General features: G+C 42.6%; 1 protein-coding gene across 1 annotated transcript; it reads left to right on the forward strand.

Moving 5' to 3' along the window:
- The first annotated feature begins 3,745 nt into the window (after positions 1 to 3,745).
- On the forward strand, positions 3,746 to 22,707 carry TMIGD1 (transmembrane and immunoglobulin domain containing 1). The gene is made up of 7 exons (XM_020963317.2): positions 3,746 to 3,830; positions 9,201 to 9,299; positions 10,363 to 10,641; positions 15,474 to 15,752; positions 21,155 to 21,258; positions 21,649 to 21,689; positions 22,599 to 22,707. Exons 2-7 carry the CDS (start codon positions 9,218 to 9,220, stop codon positions 22,600 to 22,602), a joined length of 789 nt encoding a protein of 262 aa, XP_020818976.1. The 5' UTR covers positions 3,746 to 3,830; positions 9,201 to 9,217; the 3' UTR covers positions 22,603 to 22,707.
- Positions 22,708 to 23,647: the final 940 nt, after the last annotated feature.

A 23,647-nucleotide genomic window follows, 5' to 3' on the forward strand; every position in this document is an offset into this window, starting at 1 on the left:
ATCCAGCTTCAGATACTTACTAGCTTTGTGATCCTGGGCAAGTCACTTAACTCTGTTTGCCTCAGTTTCCTCATCTGTCAAATGAGCTGGAGAAGGAAATGACAAACCACTCCAGCATCTTTGCCAAGAAAACCCCAAATGGGATCACGAAGAGTCAGACACGGCTGAAAAGGACTGAACAACAACGAACTTGCCCTGGATCACACAGCCCATGTGTGTCAGAACTGGAACTTGAACCCAAGTCTTCCTGGCTTTGAGGCCAACTCTCTGGCAGCTTCACCACAGTGCCTCTCATGGAAAACAATCAAATGCAATCCCTGCCAAGGCTGGATTAGCTCCCAGGCTGGGAATCACCACTCTCGGTTGTGAGTTTTAAGTAAGACTTTGAAGTTTGGAAACACTTTCCCTGGATCATCTCATTGAGTCTCTTACCCATCTTCTGAAGTAAGTGTCATAGGTATTATTATCCTTCATTTTATAGATAAGAAAGAGTGAGCCCTCCTTACTTGAGCCATCCATTCCCTTCTAGTTATCATCTCACGTCTCTTTCTCCTTGAGAAGGCTATCTACAATAGATGCTTCTACTTCCTTTGCTCTCACTTGCTTCTTAACTCTCTATAAGTCTGGTCTATGACCTCATCCTTGAAATGCAACTAGTTTTTTCCAAAGTTGCTAACAATCTATTATTTGCCAAATCTAATAGCCTTTTCTCAGTCCTCATCCTTCTTGACTTGTCTGCCGGAGCCATCTTTATCACAAATGGTTTCTTTAAAATTACATCTATCTATCTATCTATCTATCTATCTATCTATCTATCTATCTATCTATCTATCTATCCATTCATTCATTCATTCATTCATTCATTTATTTATTTGTTTTTAGTTTTCGACATTCACTTCTATGAGATTTTGAGTTCTAAATTTTCTTCCACTCCCTTTCCTCCCCCTCCCCAAGATGGCATGCAAACTGATATAGGCTATCCATATATATTCATATTAAACATATTTCCACATTAGTCATGTTGTAAAGAAGAATTAGAACCAAAGGGGAAAACCATGAAAAAGAAGAAACCAAAGGAGAGAGAAAGAGAGAGAGAGAGAGAGAGAGAGAAAGAGAGAGAGAGAGAGAGAGAGAGAGAGAGAGAGAGAGAAGAGAGAGAGAGAGAGTTGGTTATCACACAATGTTTCTGGTACTGTGTACAATGTCTTCCTGGTTCTTCTCACTTCACTCAGCATCAATTCATATAAGTCTTTCCAGGTTGTTTTTTTTAAATCCTCCTGCTCATCATTTCTTATGGAACAATAGTATTTATTCCATTACATTCATATACCACAACCTATTCAGCCATTCCCCAATGGATGGGCATCCTCTCAATTTCCAATTCTTGGCCACCACAAAAAGAGCTGCTATAAATATTTTTGTACATGTGGGTCCTTTTCCTGTTTTTATGATTTCTCTGTATCCCAAATGTCCTAACAGTCTACCTGTACCTGGCTTGTGGCAGAGCCTTCCAAACTCGTGTTGGAGAAATCAGCCACAAACAAACACACTGGACCCCGACTCCAACATCATGGTGTCATTGGGCCTCTTAGAAAATGAAGGATAACAACAACAGAAACAGACTAATGGTGTTGATCACCCTCTTCTCCTGGAGGCCCTGTTATCTTTAGCTCTTCAGAACATTACTTTCTCCTCCTACCTATCTCACTTTGGTCTCCTTTGCTAGATTTTCATCCAAGTCTCCCCCATGCTTAATAGGTGTCCTCCAGGGCTGTCTCCTGGGCCTTTTTCTCTTCCCCCTTTGTACTATTTCACTTGGTGATCTCATTGGCTGCCATGGATTCAATTTCCATCTCTATGCTGATGATTCTCAAATCTACTCCAGCCCTAACTTCTCTGCTAATAGACATCTCCAACTGGATGCCCTGTAGACATTTTAAACTCAACACATTCAGAACTGGACTCATTTTCTTTCCTCCCAAACTCTCCCTTCTTGACTTCTCTGTTACTTTTAGGGTACTAACATCCTCCCAATCACCCAGGCTCACAACCTAGGAGGCATCCTGGACTCCTCACTATTTCTCACCCTTCATTGTCCAAGCTGTTGCCGAGGCCTGTCAATTTTTCACCTTCGCGTCATCTCTGGAATGCCTCCCCCTTCTCTCCTCTGACACGGCCACCCCCTGGTACAGACCCTCAAAACTATTGCACTCTTCCTATTCTAGTAGATCTTCCTCACAGCTGTCAAAGTGATCTTGCTAAAGTTCAAATTTGACCATCTTGCGTCCCTGCTTTCAACCCTACTCAATAAATTTCAGTGGCTCTCTATCAATTCCAGGATCAAATATACTATCTTCTGGTTGCCCTTCAAAGACATTTATAACCTGCCCCACTCCCATCTTTCCAGTGGTCTTATATCTTGTGCCCCATCCCCACCCCACAACTAACCCCCCTTGCATGGTGATCGCAGCCTCCTTGGCTGTTCCTCCAACTGGACACTCCATCTGCTGACTCCAGGCATTTTCTCTGGCTGTCCCTCACGTCTAGAAGGTTCTCCCTCCTCACCTGTACCTCCTGGCCTCCTTGATCTCCTTCAAGGCCCAGCTAAAATCCCACCTTCTACAGGAAGCCTTTCCTGATTCTCCCTTGGTGCTAGTTTCTGTTGTTGGCAATTTATCTCATCTATAGCCTGTTTGTACATAATTTTTTGCTTATTGTCTTCATCAGACTGGGAGATCCTTGAGAGCAGAGGCTGTCTTTTGTCTTTCTGTGTACCCCTAGCACTTGGTACAGTGTCTGGTATACAGTAGGCTCTTAATAAATGTTCATTCACTAACTAATTCCAAAGCCAATGCTTTTACACTTGCCTTTGGACAGAGCTGACCTAGTTCACTTAAGTTTTTTTGTGGTTGTTTTTTTCCTCACTGGTGATACCACATTTTTTTAGGATTACTTGAAATTCTGGAAGTCTGCCAAAGTTTTGACTGCAGTATAAGTTAATCTTGCCTGACTAGCTCAGCAGAATTTTTAGAGGAACTCGGGTATAGTGGAAGGAACACTGGCCCCATTCAGAGGGCTTGGGTTCAAATTCCAGGCCTGCCACTTACTTCCTGGGTGACCTTGGGTAAATCCCTTGATCCTCTGCATTACAGGCTTCAGTTTCACAGGACCCTAGACTGAGATGGTCCTTAGAGACCATCAAGTCCAGCCCCTCATTTTAAGATGAGGAAACTGAGGCACCGAGACATTAGTTGACCTACTAAGCAACACACAGCTAGTAAGTGCCTGAGGTAGTATTTGAACTCAGCCTTTCTTGTCTCTGAGTCCAGTCCTTTATTTGCTACCCTACCCTGCCTCTGTAAAATGCTACATACGTCACTTTGGGCAAGTCATTTCTCTTCTATAGGACTTAGTTTCCACATCTGTAAAATGAGGGGGTTGGACGAGATAGCCTTTGAGGATCCTCCTGGCTATCAACCTATGCTCCCATGATTTCCTCTGATTAAGGTATGACCATGTAATTGAAGGTTTTGTGGGATGGGCAGCATGTTTTTGCCAAAGGTCGGCCTCTCTAAGTGTGGTAAATTCCCACCTAGTTACACATTAAGAATGACAGCTTTAATTATACCTCCCTGAAGACATCTTTCTGGAATCTTGTCTTCTCTCAGACATCCATAAAAGGAAACAGACTTTGACCCCAATTTCCCTTGTTCATTTGATATCACTACCATAAAAATATTTAGAAGCATGCATATAAATCAGAGCAGCGAAAAAAGTTCATGTTATTTCATAGGAGAAGCTGTTTTCAAAGCTTACTGAAGTTTATCAAGGTAAGAAGAGAGGCTTTGAATTATACACAAAGAAGAAGGATGGAAATAGAGGGAGAAATGATGGATGAGGCTGCGGGAATGGGAAGTTCTCCCTTGGAATGTCTGTCTTTGGGTAGGGGTTCAGAATGTGAGGATGGCATGAGGAAGGACCTTCTGATCTGATTGAGGATTTCACCACTGTAGAAATTTCTCCAACTGACAAAGATCTGCCTTTGCTTTAACGTCCTAGACAATTGTACTGGGCCCAGATAGTGAAAAGTCTTGGCCAGGGTTTCACATAGATAATATGGGACAAGGATAGGTCTTCTTGAATCTAAGGTGGGTCATCTATCTTCTGCCCTAGGCTGTCTTCTAGTGAGTAGCTCTATCTACCCTGGTTCTACCATCTGTGAGATGTTGGGGAAGTCACTTAAATGTCTCTGGGCCTCAGTTTCCCCATATGTAAGATGGGAGGTTTGGATTACAATGGCCTCTGAGGTGCCTTCTAGCTCTAGAGCTGTGGTTCTATGACTAAAGTCATAGGCTCCCCGGCATCCCATAATTATTCATTTAGTACAACTACTGTATGCATAGCATAGTATTTATTAGGTCCTGGAAGAACAAAGAATTGGTGGGGAAGAAGTCATAATCCTGGTAACTGCTCTGGAAGAACAGATGATCCTGCTGATTATAATGGATGTGGACATGAAGAATACTTATAGTCCAATTGGCAAGCAATGAATGAACAAGTACAATTATGTAGACAAGCATTTAAGGATAGTGGCAAGAATGTTGGGCATGGAGTTGGGGAGACCTGAGTTCAAGTTATACCTCAGGCAAATACAAGCTAGTTGATGTTGGGCAAATAATTTTACCTCTCTGAGGCTCAGTTTTCTCATCTGCAAAATGAAGAGAGTGATACCTGTCACACTGAGGCTCAACTGAAGTAAAATATGTAAAGTCCTTTGTAAACTTTATAGAAAGCTATATATAATACATATATATGCATGTATCATTATACATCACATCTTTGTTATCATTATTGAGTCACTTCAGTAATGCCTAACTCTTCATGACTCCATTTGGGGTTTTCTTGGCAAAGATGCTTGAGCGGTTTGTCATTTTCTTCTCCAGCTCATTTTATAGATGAGGAAACCGAGGCAAACAGAATTAAATGACTTGCCCAGGGTCACACAGCTAGTAAGTGTCTGAGGCCAGATTTGAACTCATGAAGATGACTCTTCCTGATTCTAAGCTCAGTGATCTATCCAGTGTGGATATATATGATAGGAACTAGATCTGTGATTTCATTGGTATAAGGAATTCCCAGGCTGGGGGAGCTCTCTTTACCTATGGAAGTAAGCACCTTCTCTGCCATTTATAGTCTGAGAGAGTTGCTTCGAGTATTGAGAAGATGAGTGTCTTGCCCAGGGTCCCACAGTATGTCATAGGTGGGACTGAACCCAATTCTTGGTCCCAAAGCCCAGTTTCTATCCATTCTCTATCCACCATGCTACAATAATTTTCAAAGGTTTGTGTGTGTGCATATATAATGCGTGTATCTATACATATACCCTTTCATATGTGTGTAAATATATACATATATTTACATATCTATATCTTTATATAGAATATATATTTGTGTGTGTGAGAGAGACAGACAGAGATAGAGGGATGCAGAGAGAGAGAGAGAAAGAAAAGAGAGAGAGAGAGAGAGAGAGAGAGAGAGAGAGAGAGAGAGAGAGAGAGAGAGATTATGAGGGAACTCTATTCCCTCAGGTTGGTGCCTCCTCTGTAATTTATAGTCTTTAAAGTTTACTCCAGGCACTGAGAGTTGAAGTGACTTGTTTAGAATCACACAGTCAGCATTTGGCATAGGTGAGTTTGAACTCAGAACTTCCTGACTCCAAGTTTGACCCTTTATCCACTATACAGGGGTTCGTTCTCTCTCTCTCTCTCTCTCTCTCTCTCTCTCTCTCTCTCTCTCTCTCTCTCTCTTCTTCATCTCACTGTCTCTTTCTCTTCTCTCTCTGTCTTTCACCCTTCTCTCTTTCTTCTCTATTTGTCTTTCTTTCTATACACACAAAGATGTATACATACCTATATATGTGTATGTTTCTGTGTATGTATGTGTTTCTCTGTGTGTATGTATACACATACATACATATACAAACTGGACCTATGATTTCAAGCTCCCTGAGAGGGAATTCCTTCTTCTGATGTGGACTGGGTTCCTCATGTGGAATTTATAGCCTTAGAGAGCTGTCGGGGACACTGAGAGGGGATGTGACTTCCTCAGGGTCACACTGCCAGGACATGTCAGAGGGGCAGCTTGATCCCAGGTCTTCCTGGCTCTAAGGTCAGCTCTCAAATCCACCCATTAGGTTATGCTGCTTCTCCTATTTTCATATGAGAGGCAGTGTGGCACAATGGATAGAGAACTATATGAGAGGCAGCTGGTAAGACTGGCTGTGAAGCCCCACCTCTGGCACCTACCAGCTACATGACCCTGGGCAAGTCACTGCACATCCCCCTGCTCCAGAAATTCATCTAGATTATAGATTGGGAGAGGTGCTGACCTACATGGGTAGAGGGAGTTTCCTTCTCTGGGAGTTCCCTCCACCAATGGAATTACAGTCCAACCCCTATCCCCATATGTATATATGTATATTTACGTACACCTACATGTGTATTTAACTATCTCTTGATGTCTTCATGTGGTATGGAGGTGACCCTGGTTTCTTAAAGGCTCTTGCAGCAGCACATGAGATTTGTCAGGTACTACCAAGCTGTAAAAGCTCATACAGAGGACCCATGACAAACTGTATTTGCCGTCTACCCCAGGAAGACCTGCCTACCCAAGTTCAGTGAGGCTCATGCACAGATTGGGCAAGGGTGATTCATTTTTCCATGAAAAAAACTATTGTGTCATAGAAGAATTTTAATCTGCGCTGGTGAAGAGAGGACCCACAGTTATAGATAGTGCCTAAAGTACTCAAAGTTTAATATGTGTGTTTCTCAAAATTATAAATAATATGCTTAAAGACAAGGAGTAGAGTGGTATCAGTCAGGAAAGGCTGCTTGGAGGAGGTGAATATTAAGATAAGCCTTAAAGGGAAGGATGTAACTGATTTTTATGGGGATAGGACATTTCAGGTGATGGAAAAGAGCAGAACTCTAACTTGGAATTTTGATGCCTGGGACTATTTCTGTAGTGGGGAGAGGAGGAGAAGCAATGGGGGTCAGGGCATGGAGAAGACAGCCCACCTTGGTCAAGTGCAGTTATACCAAGCAATCCTTGGGGGTGGGAGGATAGAGATAGCAGGTAGATGGATGCAAGGATGGGCTGAGGGAGAAGGACCTTTGTGCTAGAAGCCAGACCCTGGGTGAACAGAAGGTGGCATGGGGTTATCCTTGGGGCCCTAGAAGGCATAGGACTTGCAGAAGAAAGCAAGGCAGAAGAAGAGTGAGCCATGGGATCACCATAAGGATGTTGGCACCTTGAGGTTCTACTCACATCACACTAGATATGGCTCCAGATGGAGATGGAGGTGGGGTGGATAGAGAGAAAGGCATACATAAAGAGAGGCATGGAGACAGGAGCAAGGGGACTTTGTCATAGTCGTAACATTTCAGAGCTGGAAAATACTTTAATGTTCAACTAGTCCATCTTACAGATGAAGAAACTGTGGTCCAAAGAGAGGGAAGTGACTTGTACAAGGGGTAATAAAGAAAATATCTTGACTGGAATAGAGAGGCCATGTTGAAATTGCCTCTATTCCAAGGCAATAGCAGCTGAGTTGAGGATTTTGGGGTAATCATGGAGACATCCTCTTCTGTTTTGTTTTTGCGAGGTAATGGAGTTAAGTGACTTGCCCAGGGTCCCACAGCTAGTGTCAAGTGTCTGGTCTGCGACCGGATCTGAACTCAGGTCTTCCTGACTCCATGGCTGGTGCTCTATCCACTGTGCCACCTAGCTGCCCCTAAGACATCCTCTTCTAACAAAGCCCCTTTCACAAAGAAGACCTAAGAAAGGAATTTATTGGATCAATATGATAATCGCTCAGACCAGAGTTATAACTAACAAGTTTTACACCAGGAACAGCACAAACCAGGAAGGAACAAAACCAAAAAAGTTACTCCTCCTCTTCCCCCCAAATTCCCAATGCTATTCCCAATGCCCCCTACCCTTGCACTGGGTAGAGACTTGAGGACATCAGAAGAACATAGACAAGGGAGAGAAGGGAGGAGCAGAAGAAAGGTAGAGCTTGACTAGGAAGAGGCTCATATCTGTAGCTTCCTACTTTAATTCTTTTTGCTAACTAGGTGTTATATTCCTTTATTTCTCTGCCATTGAAGGATGGAAAATACTTTTAGCATTTGGAATCCTATTTAGGGCAGATTTTCAATTACTATCTGTGTGGGTAACTTATTAACCTCTCTGGATCTCAGTTTTCTCACCTGTAAAATGAGGGGATTGGACTGAGGTCTCTCTAAATCTATGATTATATTAGCTACATTTCCCACTTGAGAATGAAAAAGGATGCCACATTATTTCTCTATGTATGCATTATTTCTCCATAGCTAAAAATTATATTCTGATTTTTTTTCTACAGTGAAGAATGTATTTGTTTCTATTTTCCCACACTTGTCGTATCTCATGCCTATTTTCTACAGGTCAGTGCCTCCCAGAGATGTAATTTTTTTGTTACAGTTTCTCAAGGCTGAATGTACTTAAAGCTGGAACAAGAGCGTTAAGTTTGTAGCTCAGCTGGAACTGTTTTTATGTTGAATAAAAAGCATTTACAGGTAGCCTAGCATGGTGAACAGAGCACTGGATTCAAAGTCAGGAAGAACTGGCTTAAAGTCCTTCTTCTGACACGGGGCCCATGGCAGTACAGCAGAAAGCATGCTAGATTTGGGGTTAGAGGATCTGGGTTTGAATCCTGGCTCTGATGCTTACTGCTGCCTGTGTGATCTTGGGCATCATTTAACCTCTATGGTCCTCAGCCTCTTCATCTGTTATGTAGGAGGATCAGACTAGATGACCTCACAGGTCCTTTTCAGGTTTAAATCTATGAACTTGTGAGCCTATATCTTACTACACTGGCTGTGAGATCCTGGTGAATCACTTAATCTCTCACTGCACCAGGCTGCTTGAACTTGTGAGCCTATATCTTGCCATATTGGCTGTGAGATCCTGGTGAATCACTTAACCTCTCACTGCACCAGACTGCTATAAATTTCAGAACTGTTGCTGACCTGCGCTGGTAGAGAGAACTCTCTGTGCCAATGGAATCCTAGGCTCCGTCCAAACAAAACAAAATAAAACAAAAACGTAGACCTGCTAGCATATGATTACCAAGCACATCTGAATTTTTTTTTTGGCAGATCTGACATTACTAAAGATGGCCTGGGAGGAGAACAAAGTAATGCAGAGCTATGGGTCACTGCTCTTAGTGATTTTGCTTCTGCCATGTGGATTAATGAGTAAGTGAAAGTCTTTTTCTTTTTTTAAATAAGTTTTATTGATTCCTTTTGTTTTTCATACGACACCTCCCATAGGAGCCTCCTTTGTTACAAAGAAAGATAGTTAAGCAAAACCCACTGACACAGAAACCACATGATAGCCTATACTATCTACTAATGGGAGAGAATCTGTTCTCTGGAACAATACTGGTCATTGTCTTTATTGTAAGTTAAGTTGCCTTATTAATGTTTTTCTCATTTGCATTATTCTAGCCATCCCTAACTGGGGGCTCTTAACCATTGTGATTGTATTATTAACTTCTCATCTGATATAAACTACACAAAACAACATGGGAAGGGACTGCTGTGAACCTAAGGGCCATTGGATTGCGCCAAGATTAAAAGAGGGGCTAATTGTTGTACTAGGATAAAGGCTGATTAAATCTCCAGAGATAAAAGGGGTAGCTTTGGAAAAAGCAGTGACCAGTGAAAACATCAAACCCTATACCACATTACATGTAGGAGATAAAAAAGGCCTGGGAAGGATTTGGCTCTATCCCTATCCAGAAGGGAGGAGGAGACAGAAAGCATTCACTATAAGCTAGCCAGTTCTTTTTATAAGTGTAGGATAAACTCATGGCAATAATATTGCTGAATCAGAGGGTAAGATCAAGCTTGGATCCTTGGGCAAACCACTTAACATCTCTCTGCCTCAGTTTCCTCATCTCTAAAATGTGGAGGTTGAACTAACCTCACAATGGCATCAAAGTCAAATAGAAAAGGGGTTACTAAACCATACATAAGGATCCCTGAAGGCTGTATATTGACTTAGAAAAACAAATATTAACACTATCTATGCTCTATTTTATTTTTATTTAAAATTATTTATTTAAAAATTTACTTATTTAAAATATTATTTTATTTATTTAAACATTTATTTATTTAAAAATATTTCCCAATTGTATTTTAATTTGGGTGTTTGACATCTCTGAATTAGAGAACCTTTAACATCCCTTCCAAGCCCATACCTGTCTTTACAATCATTTCTCTGTGTGTGTGTGTGTGTGTGTGTGTGTGTTTCCAGATGTTATCCTAACTGTGAATAACAATACTCAAGACTTTGTCCTGCAAACCACACCTGGCACAGCGGAGTCTCTGAAATGCACTGTTCAGAATCACAGCCAAGAAGAAGAGTTACTCTGGTACCGGGAAGATGGGACAGTGGACCTGAAAAAAGAAAACAAAATCAACTCTAGTGACATTTGCATCTATCCTGTCAGAGAGGATGACAATGGGATCACCTTCACCTGCACTTTGCAACGGAACGAATCCGTGAACATTTCAGTGATTTTGAATGTCACTTGTGAGTTGAGGGGCGAGCAACCCTAACTTTAATCACATTTATTAAGAAACATTTATTAAGCACCTACTACGTATCAGGTGCTGTGCTAGGTGCTGGTGGTACAAAGACAAAAGTGAAACAGTTCTTGCCCACCAAGAACTTACGTTCTATGAGGTAGAGAGATGACAATACAGAGGTTTGAAATAGAAACACAATATATGTATACCAAATGAATGCAAAGTAGTTTTGGGAGGGAGGGCACTAGCAGCCCAGGGAGGGTGAAATCAGGTGACAGATCAAGGTAGCACTTGATCTGAATTGTGAGGGAAGCCATTGATTCCAAGAGGTAGAGCTGAGGAGGGAGTATGTTATAGGAATGGGAGAAATCCAGGGCAAAGACATGGGTGGGAGATGGAGTGTTGTGTGTGCCCAATGCTGGATGGCAAAGTGTGTGGAGGGGAATGATATATAAGAAGATTGGGCAAGTGGGAGGGAGCCAGGTTGTGACCAGATTTTAAATGCCTAAGAGAGAGGTTTATATTAGATCTAGAGTCAAGAGGGTGCTGTTGGAGTTAACTGAGGAGCAGGGGGTCATGGTCAGCCCTGCACTTTAGGAAAGTCATTTTAGCTGAGATAGGGAGACCCAATAGGACACTATTCAAATTGTCCAGGCCAGAGGTGAGTACCACCCTTGTGTGTCAGATAAAAGTTTCAGAGCTTGACTGAGAAACAGAATTCGAGGCTACTTGTCCCACCATAGTTGGTGGGATCAAAGCCCTTGGAATTCCAAGGGCTTTGCCCCATTTTCTACCTGAGCTAATAATACTGAACTTGAAATGAAAGAAAGAAAACAATCTCACCTTCATCTCCAGGGCATAAATAAGCCAGCTGTATATTTGAAAAATGGACCATTTGCATGGCCCGGGAGCTCATGGGATGTACAAAAACAGGCGATGGGCCAAATAGGGCCCAAGGGTTATAGTTCACCAATTCCTGAATTAGACCATAATAGTGGAATTAAGTGGATTAATAATGATCATGATGATGGTGATGATGATAATGATAGCTAACATTTACGTAGAGCTTATGTACTAGGCATAGCACCAAGTGTTTTTTTTTCTTTCTAATAATATAATGTAATGTTATATCTGGAGTCAACAACAACATTATGACATTTATTTATAATATTATAAATATTAAGAACTGGTCAAATGGCCAGCCCCGAAGAGTAGTCATTAATGATTCAATGGCAGGTTGGAAGGAGGTCTCCAGTGGAGTGCCCATGGTCTCTATGCTTGGCTCTGTGCCATATAACCCTTTTATCAATGGCATGTGAAGTGGAAAGAATGTTGGATTTGGAATCAGAGGTTGTCGTTGTTTAGTTTTCAGTCATGTCTGACTCTCCATGACCCTTTTGGGGTTTTCTTAGCAGAGATACTGGAGCAGTTTGCCATTTCCCTCTCCAGCTCATTTTACAGATGAGGAAACTGACACAAACAGGGTTAAGTGACTTGCCCAGGGTCACACAGCTAGTAAGTGTCTGAGGCCAGATTGGAACATAGGAAGATGAGTCTTCCTGACTCCAGGTCTGGCACTCTGTCTACTGTGCCACCTAGCTGCCCTTGGAATTAGGGGACTTGGGCTCTATCTCAATTCTGCCACTTTTTATTTGATTGACCTGGACATTTAACCACTCCAGACTTCAGTGTCCTCTGTAAAAAAAAAGTATGAATAAATAAATAAAATTTAAAAAGCACTGGGCTAGATGCCCTCTAAGATGCCTCTATGAGCTCTTAATCTATGACCCTATGGTTTGGAAAAAGCCACAGATGGTAGGCTTACCAAATTTGCAGGTGACCCAAAGCTAGAAGGGCGAAATAATGTGTTGGATAACTGAGGCAAAATCCCCAAAGATCTAGACAGGGGAGAGTCTCAGGAGAAACCCAACAAGACGAAATTCAAGGAGGACTGATAGCAAGTCTCGGAGCAAAGAAGTGATTTGTTCAAGGTCACACAGGTAGTACATAGTAGAGCTGAGATATGTTCTTTCCCCAGTATCATCTGTTTTCCAACTGAGGTCCAGCAAAACCAATATCACAAGCACAAGATAAGGAAGGGCTGCCTAGACCCCAGCTCAGCTGAAAGAGAGCTGGCAAACTCAGTATGAGTCAAAAGGATGAAATAACAGATCCCGAAGCTGGTCTTGGACTCTATCAGTGTGGTTGGAGATCATATTAACAGAAGCATAGAGTTGATGATAGTTGACTGTGCTTGGGGCAGCTTGGTGGTACAGTGGCTAGAGCTCTGGACTTGAAACCAGGAGGACTCATCTTCCTGAGTTCAAATCTGGCCCTAGACACTTAGTTGCTGGGTGACCCTGGTCGAGTCACTTAACCCTGTTTGCCTCAGTTTCTTCATCTGTAAAATAAGTTAGAGAAAACCCCACATGGGGTCACGACCCAAAAATAACGACAGTAAACTGTGCTATGCCTAAATTAGACCACATTCACCTTTTGGTTCCTCTTGTGACTTTACTCTTTTCTTGCCCTTCACTGAAAGATCCCCCACTTCTTCTCGAGTATGAGGTATAGCCCTCCTTGCCCTCTGGCTAGCTAGAATGTTATCCTTCCAATCCTGACCTCCTGTCTGGCAGAGCCCCGTGTTTTGGATCTCCCTCTCCACTCTTCCCTCAATCAAGACTTAGTTCCAGCTAGCTAGAATGGTTTTCATGAACTAATTTATGATGTGGTGTTAGTAGGGTCACAGATCTAGAGCTGGAAGGGACCTTCATTTACAGATAAAGAAACTTAGGTTCAGAGGGCTTATGTGACTTGTAAAAGAAAGACAGAAAAAAAGAAAGAGAAGGAAAGAAAGAAAGGAAAAGGGAAGGGAAGGGAAGGGAAGGGAAGGGAAAGGAGAGACTAAGCTTACCTAGTAGGGCCTTTGAAAGAAGAAAAAAAGAAAGTAAGAAAGAAAGAAAGAGGGCATTCCACAATAAATTTTCAGAACGCAACAACATAGGGCATTTGGAAACTGTCTGCCTTTTCCCAGCAACATCCCACACACCCAAAAAATATCTATATGCCATTTCTGTTATACGCTGAGCAGAATTGAAACATGTTCAGAAGAACTCTGAAAAGCCAAGTCTTCAAAGGAGCTATTCATAGCCCAGTCTACCCTCCATTATTCCTGGGGTAATTATTCATTGTGTTAATTTTCAAACCTGCTTGCCTTCTTTTTGGCCTCTCTGTTGCCAGTTTGCACTTCTGACGATGGACAAGGCATAGAAATGAAGGGAAAATTCAAACCAGCCAGTTCTTCTGCCTTTTGAAGTCCTTGTGCATTGGAGCAGAGTTGTAGAGCAGGAAGGGACCCCTCCCCCCATATCTAGTCCAATTTCCTGATTTTGAAAGTGAGAAAACAGAACCAAGGGAGGTCAAATGACTTGTCCAAGGTCTCATAGAAATAATCAGAGGCAGAATTTGAACTCAGTTCCTCTGATTCCAAAGTCAACCTTAATGGGGCCAAAACCAGACACATTAACTAGGATAAAGCTTAAGGATAATATATATGTTTCAGTTGGCCATAAAACTGGGATGAGCTATAATGTAAAGTATGCAAGGATACTAGACTTAGAACTGTAAGAGACTTTAGAGATAATTTGGTTCAATTCCTTCATTTTACAGATTAGGCAACTGAGGCCCAAGGAGGGAAATGGATTTGAACACAATAGAATGGATTAATTCCAGTAGAATATAAGCTCCTTCAAGGCAGTTCTTGTTTCATTTTTTTTTTTGTCTTTGCATTTCCCAGGGGCTGTCTCTGAGGAAGTGAATAATGAATGTTTATGGAGCTGAATTAATTTATCAGGATAGCAAGTGGAGTCATAAATTTAGAACTGAAGGGCCCTTAACAATCATCTAATCCAAAGCTCTCCTTCCACAGATGAGGAAATTGAGAGAGATCAATGACCTATCCACATTCACACAGGTAGTAAGAGACAGTGCTGGAATTTGAACCCAGGGCTTCAGGCTCCTAAATCCAGTATTCTTTATATAGCACCAATCTAGTGATACAGACTTTAATGTAGATAATGTAAAGACTTACACTTGGGTTGAAAAAAGTTAACTTCACAAGTACAAGATGGGAGAAGTATGGCTGGACGACAGCTCATCTGAAAAAGATCTAATTTGTTTTTTAACTGTAGTCTGCCAGATTAATATGAGTCAAAAGTGGGACATGGCAGTCAATGAAGTTGATAAAATCTCAGGCTGCGTCAAGAGAGGACTAATATCTAGAACAGGGACTGGATGGCCACTCTAGACGCTATGGTGTTATTGTAGCCCCTCCTGCAAGCTTCCAGGGACAAATGAAGTAGTTCCCTGCGGAAGGGGAGAATTTGGGTTCATCTCCTTCATCCCTGGAAGTTTACGATCGAGGCTACTTTATGGCCCTATGTTCTTATGACCCTCTGGCTTCAAAGCCAGCACTCTTTCCACTTTGCTAGAAGGCAAATTTAAGTTTGTATCTACGGATAAACATTCAAATAATTAGAGATACTGGGAAATTAAATGGGCTGCTTTGGAGGGTAGTGGGCTTTCCCTTGATAGCATCTTCAACCAAAGGCTAAAGGGCCTCTTGTTGTGTATGTTGAATGTAGAAGGAATTCTCATTCATGTAAGGGTTGTTCTGAATGGACTCTGAGGTCTCTTCCAACTCTTTGTGGACAAGATGCTTAGATCCTTAGGATAGAGCTGCCTTTGCAGCATCAACAACGTGCTGTCACAATACAGAGAGTTTTAAGCAAGATCTTGCTGATCCACTAATTAAACCGAATTGATTGTTCTGTGCAGATGAACCTATTCTGAGCGGGAGAGACCTCCAAACAGCCAAGGAAGGAAGCAATATAAAATTAAAATGTAACGTGAAGGCCAACCCCCAGGCTCAAATGACGTGGTACAAAAATGACAGTGTCCTTACTCTGGAGAAAGACCATCACCAAATATATCAGACGAGTGAGCTGTTCCAGCTGTCCATCTCCAAAGTCCTGAAATCTGACAACGGGACATACAGTTGCCACGCAAATTCGCCTCTGAAATTGGAGACTAAGGATTTCCATCTGATCATTGAAGGTAGTTAATGCACCAGAGAAAGAGACAGGAGACTTCCTAAGAGCCAGGTAGAACGGTTTCCTGTCTGTGATAGGCACTTGAATGTTAGTTAGTGATGACGATGAAGATTTCCCAGCCCTACCCCTGGCCCCCACCTGGAATTAAACTCTGAAGTGCAGGGAAAAAACACTGAAACCAGAGGCTAAGGAACTGGGTTCAAATCTTGGCTCTGCCACTTAGCAGCTGATATAATGGAAAGAGTACTAACCATGAAGTCAGAGGACTTGGGTTTAAATTCTGCCTCTGTCATTCATACCTGTTACAGCAGAAAAAGCACTGACTTTGGAGGGACTGGGTTCAAATCCTGCCTCTGACACTTATATGACCTTGGGGAAATCATTTTACTTCCCTGGGCCTCTCTCTTCCCATCTGCCAAAGGAGGGGGTTGGATGCAGGGGTGGGGAACCTGCAGCCTTGAGGCCACATGTGGCCTTCTAGGTCCTCAAATGTGGCCCTTTGACTAAATCCAAACTTCACAGAACAGATTCTCTTAATAAAAAGGATTTGTTCTGTGAAACTTGGACTTAGTCAAAAGGTCACACCTGAGGACCTAGAAGCCCACATGTAGCCTCGAGGCTGCAGGTTTCCCCACCCCTGGATTAGAAGGAACCTGAGGTTCCTCTTGCCTCTAAATCACATGAACTTGCATGACTTTGAGCAACTCACTTGGGCCTCAGTTTCCCCACCTACATAATGAATTGGTCGAACTAGTTAGTGCCAAGATCCCTTCCAGATTTAACTGTTCGATCCCATGAGCTAAAACATAGACCCAGCTAAGGGTGTCTGGCACTAAAGATCATAGTTATTTTTCTTAAGTAAATGCAGTCTTTGTTTCCAGCTCTGTTTTGACCAAAGGTGAATCTCCTCCACGTCAAATCAGTGCAGGGGAATAAACATGCGCCTGAAATGAAACGCTAAGGAGAATGTTCCTTGAATTACTTTGGACAATGAAGGAAGCCACTGGAATTTTCAGGTCCAAGGTCATTGAAACATGAGAAAAGAGAGAAACAGGAAGTAAAAGGAGGGAATTGTGATGCAGGAAAAAGAACACTAGATTTGTAGTAAAAGAACCTTGACTCCATCATTACTCCCTGGGTGACCTTGGGTAAGATGTTTCACTTCTCTGAGATTCAGTTTCATCTTCTATAAAAAGAAAGCATTAATCTGGCTGACCTCTGAAGTCTTCTCCAGCCTGGAATCTATGACCCCAGGAAAAGGCAAATAAAAAAAAATATGAAGGAATTAGAGCAGCTGACCTCTCCGTCCCTTCCAGATCTGCCCTTGGGTTACTCTGATTCTGAACCAAAGGTATCCAGAGTATATTGGGGTGGAAGAGACAGCTGTGAAAAGTTAAACTGCTCCCCAATAAGTTTGGCTTGCCCAGGTTTATGGGCTATGCAAAGAGTCCACCTGAAGTACTGTATGTTTTTTTCCTTCTCATATTTCTTGTGTGAACAAAGGGAAAGGTGAGATACCTATTGTAGCAAAAAACTAAAAATGATGACGCACGTTTTTCTTAGCCTGGGACTAGTGAATTACATGCAGCCAAGCAGGCCAGACCTCTCCCTCCTTCATCCCAAAAGCACATACATCATTAACTCCGTGCTTTGTGAGTACATGGATATCATTCCCCGGCCCTCTCACTTCAGGCACTTTTGTTAATTTCCCTCCCCTCCGAAGCCAGAAGCATCCAACGAAAGTGGATGGCTCAGCCACAGGGCTTGGATCATTTGTCTCTCTTGGTGGCCACGTGCTTCTCACCAAGTGGGAGGTGGGGAGCAGAGACTACTTGATCGCCTACCTCGGTGGTGACCCAGCTCCTGAGCTGTTTCACTGGGAAAGGGAGTGGTTGCCCCTTGAGGGTATATGCCTTCCAGATCCAAGCCACAAAGAAACGAGAGGCCTGTGGGGTGGAGGTGGAGGAGAGAATGAATGCCACAATAAGATTTCCAGCTACCATCTTCACCCAGAGTTTGTAGGTTTGCAAAGGCCTCAGGATGTATTATCCTAGCAAATAGTAAACCGAACCCACATTCAGAGATGGGGAAATTAGACATCAAAAACAATGGCGGAGGCGTTGCTTCATGTTGTGCAAGAAACACGGGGCTGGTGTGTCGGGCAGGTTGCCAGGTTGGCTTTCAGGTGTGTAGGATCCTGTTTTGGGTGGAGATATTCCAAACCTGCTTGTTTTTCTTATTTCTGTGCAGCCCAGTAACCGACCTTCCCCTCTCTTCACCCTCCTTATAAGCTGTCATTGTTAGAACCTCTGTTCTAGTGTTAGGCTACAATGCCAAGTCTTCAATTGCTCTCCACCCACAGTAGCACCCAGATTTAGGTGCTTAATAAAAAAAGCTAGACTAACTAAAGGGGCCACTAGGCATCTTTTCTTGAGCATAGACTCCTGCCCAAATATTTGGAAATGATTTTCTAAGAACCAGGGTGAAAGTGAAAAAAAAAATCCCATGAAACACCAGTTCTCTGTGGGCTGGCATTAATGTAAGTTTAAAATCAGGTACCATGAAGCAACGTGATCTCATTCATGGAAAGAAGGCTTTATAAGCCTGGTTCAGCTGAGATTCTCGGCAGGCACTTGAGATCCAAATTTCCAGCAGCTAGAATAACTGGGATTGGAGGGGGTGGCTAGAAATCACAGATGATTTTCAGTTTTCTGGGCTGGCCACTTTTCCAGAAGCACCCATTTTTCTTTCTTCATACTCCTGACTGAGTTGTCCCTCCCAGGATGGACTGCATAGGCTATCATCTGCCCACCAGCAAAGTAAGGGAATTTTGCCTCCTCCCAAACCGGACAATTCAAGAATCAGGGTCACCAGGGGAGGCAGCAACACAGTTGTTCCAGTGGGTCCCCCCAGTCTGCCTTGTCATGAGATATCATTTCAGGAAAGAGGCAGCCAAAGAATTTTGATTTATTTACTCCTGAAAATTATCCATAGTGGGGGGAGGGGAGCTGGAAGGAACCTCTGAGGCCATCTGGTCATGGGGTCATAGATCTAGGGGAGACCTCAGAGGTCACTGGACGAGAATGTAAACTCATTGAAGTTAAAGACTGTTAGCTTTTCATTGATGTATCCTTATAGCCTAGCACTGTGCCTGAAACACCATAGGTGCTTAAATGATTAATTAGCTTAATAATAATTAATTAGCTTAATTGCTGATTGATTTGCTCTAACCCCATCTAAGGCCCAAAGAGGACTTGTTGTCTAAGGTCACACAGGTAAGTCACTCTCAGAGGCAGGATTTGAACTCCAGAGCCAGTGTTCTTTCTGCCATACCACATGACCTCCTAATGGAAAATGGTTGGGAAAGAGGATGAATAACCAATAGCAGCATGTTCTCCAGTTTTTAGCTGTGGATCTTACATCGCGGTAGTTCAAGGGCCTACAATTTTTGTTAGCACCGATGCTGACCTCACCCTGTCTACAATTTATAATCTCAATGCCTCAGACTCTAGCTTAGTTCCCCATCATTTGACCGAAACTTCTTCTTCCTAAAGGCAAGAACTGTCTTACTTCTGTTCTTGTATCCCTAATACCCAGCAGAATGCATGGCACATAGCAATGTTTAATAAATGCTTGTTGCTTATGTAGCTGCTTAAGGCTCAGAGAAGTTAAATGATTTTTCCAGAGTCACCAAGCTAACAACTGTCAGAGATGGGATCTGAACCCAGGTCTTTCTGACTCCCCATATATCCACTATGTTATGTTCCTATCTGTTTGCCTATGTCTATCTGTCTGTCTACCATCCATCTATCCATCTATCTCTTTGTCTCTATCCATCTATCCATTTATCTATCTATCCACATCATCTATATATCCATCCATATATTCATCCATCCATCCATCTATCCAGCTATCTATCATCTATCTCTCTACCTCTCTATCTATTCATCTCTCTATCCATCTCTCTCTCTATTTCTCTCTCTTTATCCATCTACCTCTCCATCCATCCATCCATCCATCTCTCCATCCATCTCTGTACCTCTCTATCTATCCATCTTTTTAGCCATCCATCTATCTCTCTGTCTATCCATCCAACCATTCATCCATCCATCCATCCATCCAACTAGCTACATACCTATTCATTTGGCTAGTTATCTATGGGCAGTGGTGGTATAGTAGATAGTGAATAGAGAGCTGGCCTCAAAGTCCGGAAGACCCAAGTTCAGTTCCTGTCTCTGATGCATCCTGGGCAAAATACATAAACTCTTAGGAGTTTTCTTATTGGGGGGATCTTTACACTGATGAAATTGCAAGTCTCAACAAAATATATGTAGACACATGCACACATATAAATTTTTTTTTAACATATAAATATTTTTAACCTCTGATTTCATCACAGTAGGAAGCTCCTGGTAAGAAACATCTTCCCCTTATGAAGATGGGTATTTTTGCCACAACTTACAACTTTGAAAGCTGCCCAGGACAGTAGGAGGCTGGGTAATTAACTCAGAGTCATAGATCTAGTAAGTATCAGAGTCAGGCTCTGACCACTAGAATCCAGGGCAGCCTGACTCCAAGGCCTGCTCTCTATATGCTAAGCTACTATATGTTTCTCGCAGACATAAATAGAACATTCCTCTGCACTAATGTCTTCTCCCAGTGCATCCAAGAGGCTGTGATTCAATGGGAAGAACTCTGGATTTAGAGGGAGAATATCTGGGTTCAAGTCCCAGCACTAAAACTTACTACCTGAGTGACCACAGCAAGCTGCCCCATCTCCCTGAGCCTCGGTATCTCTACCTGTAAAGCACAGTAGTTGGGTTGGATGGCCTTTAAGGTCCCTTCTAAACTGAGTCAGTAAGTCAATCAATAAACACTTATTAAGCACCTACGTACTATACTATGTACCAGGTGCTGAGTCAAGCATTAGGGATATAAAAAGAGGCAAAAGATGGTCCTTGCCCTCAAAGTGCTCACAGTTCAACAGAAGAACGGATCTAGGATCCTATGGTCAGGTCAGGGACCTTTAGTTCTGTTAGAAGGCTACAGAGAAGAGCATAAACTCTGTCAGATCTTGCCAGGCTGGAGAGGGTTGGGGCAACTGACCTGGAAATGGATAGTGGGTCTGTCCTTGGAAAAGCAGCCTAAATCTGGAAAGACATCACGAGGCTGGACCCAGGATGCTAATTCTTTCTGATGCAAAAATTCCTCAAGTCAGTCTACTGAGGCATAGAGGGGCCCAACGAGTGCTGGTGGTAGGAATGGCCGCCCCAATGACCTCGCAGGTCCTTCAAGTAATAAAGCATTGATGTGCATATGTATGTGTGTGCATGACTATAGGAATATAGATATTCTACGATCTCACTTTTCATTCTTTCTTGTGATCTATATGTGAATTTTTAACAGAGAAAAAAAACATTGTTCCCACCGAAGCTATTATTGCCGCAGTTGTGGTGGTCACCTGTACCATATTGTTTGGACTGATTGCAAGAAGAGAAAAGATAATGAAGGTACCTGGGAATTCTAGGAATGGGGAGGAGGGGGGTGTCAAAATCACCCAAAAGCCAAAGAGTGAATGGTACAGAGCTAGGAGTTTTCTGTTCTGTTTCTTTTCCAAAGGCAGGGGTGCAGTAAAACAAACAAATAAACAAGCAAATAAACACTGAACTTGCAGTTATGGGACCTGAGTTCAAAACCCAACTCTTCCACTGTGGGATTGTAGGGGAATCACTTCATATGTCTAGGCCTCAGTTTCCTCATCTGTAAAATGAGAGGCTTGGATCAGATGACCTTCCGGCTCTAGCTCTGTGAGACTATGAACTTCATCTCCCTAGACCGCTAACATTAAGGTCACCCCTCCCTCAGACAGGCAAAATAATTTCTGTTGTGTTTGCTTTTAGCTCTGCATTAAAGATAAGAAAGCTCAAAGTGATACATCTCTGTAAGTATTTGGGGATTAATGATTTTCCTAAGCAGATCTACTTAGGGTGGCTGGTAACCAAGCTGTAACTAAGGTGGGACAATGGGGCTTGTCTCAAGGTCCCAGGGGAAGGAATCATCCCTCTCTGTGGCAGCTTGCTTTACCTGCATATGTAACTCTCTCCTGTTCCTTGCCCTTGCTGCTTCCCCAGGGTCCTGTGGTGGTGTTATTCATGTCCCAGGGTCCACCGTCCCTACTGTTTTGCCCCTCTGCCTCCTACCACTTAGTGGTTAGGAAAGGTTAGAGAACTTTAGTTGAGTGATTCTTGGGTGGGGTAGGTAATCCAGCCTCTCTTCTGAATGACTTCACTTGGACAGACTGTCCTTATCACTTCCCCACAGTTATAACTCTGCTGATAACCCAAGTAGATGGTTTTCCTTGGGAAATCCTTCTGTTTAAGGGGTTAAGAGGAGGGAGGAAGGGAACCTGAGAGTATGCCTACCTTTAGTAGGAATAGAAGTGAGGTAAGACTGCCTAGGTTGGAAGGCTGCCCAGACCTAAGTGCCACCTTCAGCCTCAGGCCTTCACCTCCTCTTGAGCAATTTCTGGCTGATGAAACTGCCTTTTTATTGCCATGTGGTGTCAGTGACTGAGAGGGCCTGCCCCAAAGGAAGACACCCAGGTCAAACTCCTTCCTGCTAGGACTAGGAGCAAGGTTGAGGCTGCAGATTGCATTCTCAGGGCTAGATTCCTTTCATCTTTGGGACCTATGTCAGTATTATTGGCTCCCATCAAAGCTGAGAAGCCAGTGGGCAGAGCAGATGAAGATGGTACCCTTGGGAGACCTGGAATTCTCCCCTATATTCCATGTGCCACATTTCCCCATTGATGGAGCTCTTGGCGTTCATCTGTTCTTCTTTTTGATTTTAGGTGAGGAATCAAGCAGCCTTTCTAATACGAGAAGAGGGCAGTACCGGGGCCTTTCTGGGCACAGAGTCTCTTGTGTATTCCTTGCTTTTATTAAAATGTGTTCCCTTTGGATGGTGGGTGATGATGAAGAGGTTTGGGGTTAATCATTTAATGCCAATCTATTTCTTTTGGCTAATTCAAGGAACTAAGAGGAGAGGGATAGAATGGAAACAGAGGAAATCTTAGAATCTGGACAAAGCTTCTGCTTGGGGCTTAAGTTAGGAATGATCCTTCTCCTTGCACAACATCCCATTTCCCACCTCCACACCTTTGCATAAGTATCTGGCATTCATTTCTCCTTCATCCCCCTTTCCTAGAATCTCTGACTCCTTTAAAAACATAGCTCAGATAACATCTATTAGTAGGGCCCTTTCCTAATCTCCCCAGTTATTAGCACCCAATTACTTTGTACAGATTGTGTCCCTCCCTGTCTGCTACTCCTATAAACTCCTTGAAGGCAGGGAATGTTTTGTGGTTTTGTTTTGTTTTTCTAATCTTCATATTCTCAGTTCCTAGCGCAGCATAGGCTGGGAATGTCATAAACATTAGTTCAACTGAATTGAATTTCCATTTAGCTTGTATCTCGTACCATCTCAGTCTTGGGATTGTGTGACCTTTATTCACTTATGGGCACACAAAACTAGCATGAGATGGGGCCAAAGAAAATGTCTGTTTACAAGCACCCCCTGCTCTCTTTTTTACACGACAATTTGTAGAGCTATGCGTTAGTTATGAATCAATATATGCTCATTAGACACATTTAGATTAAAACACCTGGCTTTTCTTAAAGTCGATGTATCTGTGTTTTTTCCCCCTTGATTCTTTGCCAATGTGCATACACATACACATCCCACTTTCTTTTCTTCTCTCGATTTGTAGCTGTACAAATTTCTCTGATAACGGCCTCAGTTCTCAGATATATAGAGAACTGATTCAAATATGTAAAAAGAAGAGTCATTCCCCAATTGATAAATGATCAGAAGATATGAAGCCAGTTTTCAGATGAAGTA

Source organism: Phascolarctos cinereus, unplaced genomic scaffold, assembly GCF_003287225.1.
Source record: "Phascolarctos cinereus isolate Bilbo 61053 unplaced genomic scaffold, phaCin_HiC Scaffold_5;HRSCAF=322, whole genome shotgun sequence".
Lineage (NCBI taxonomy): Eukaryota > Metazoa > Chordata > Mammalia > Diprotodontia > Phascolarctidae > Phascolarctos > Phascolarctos cinereus.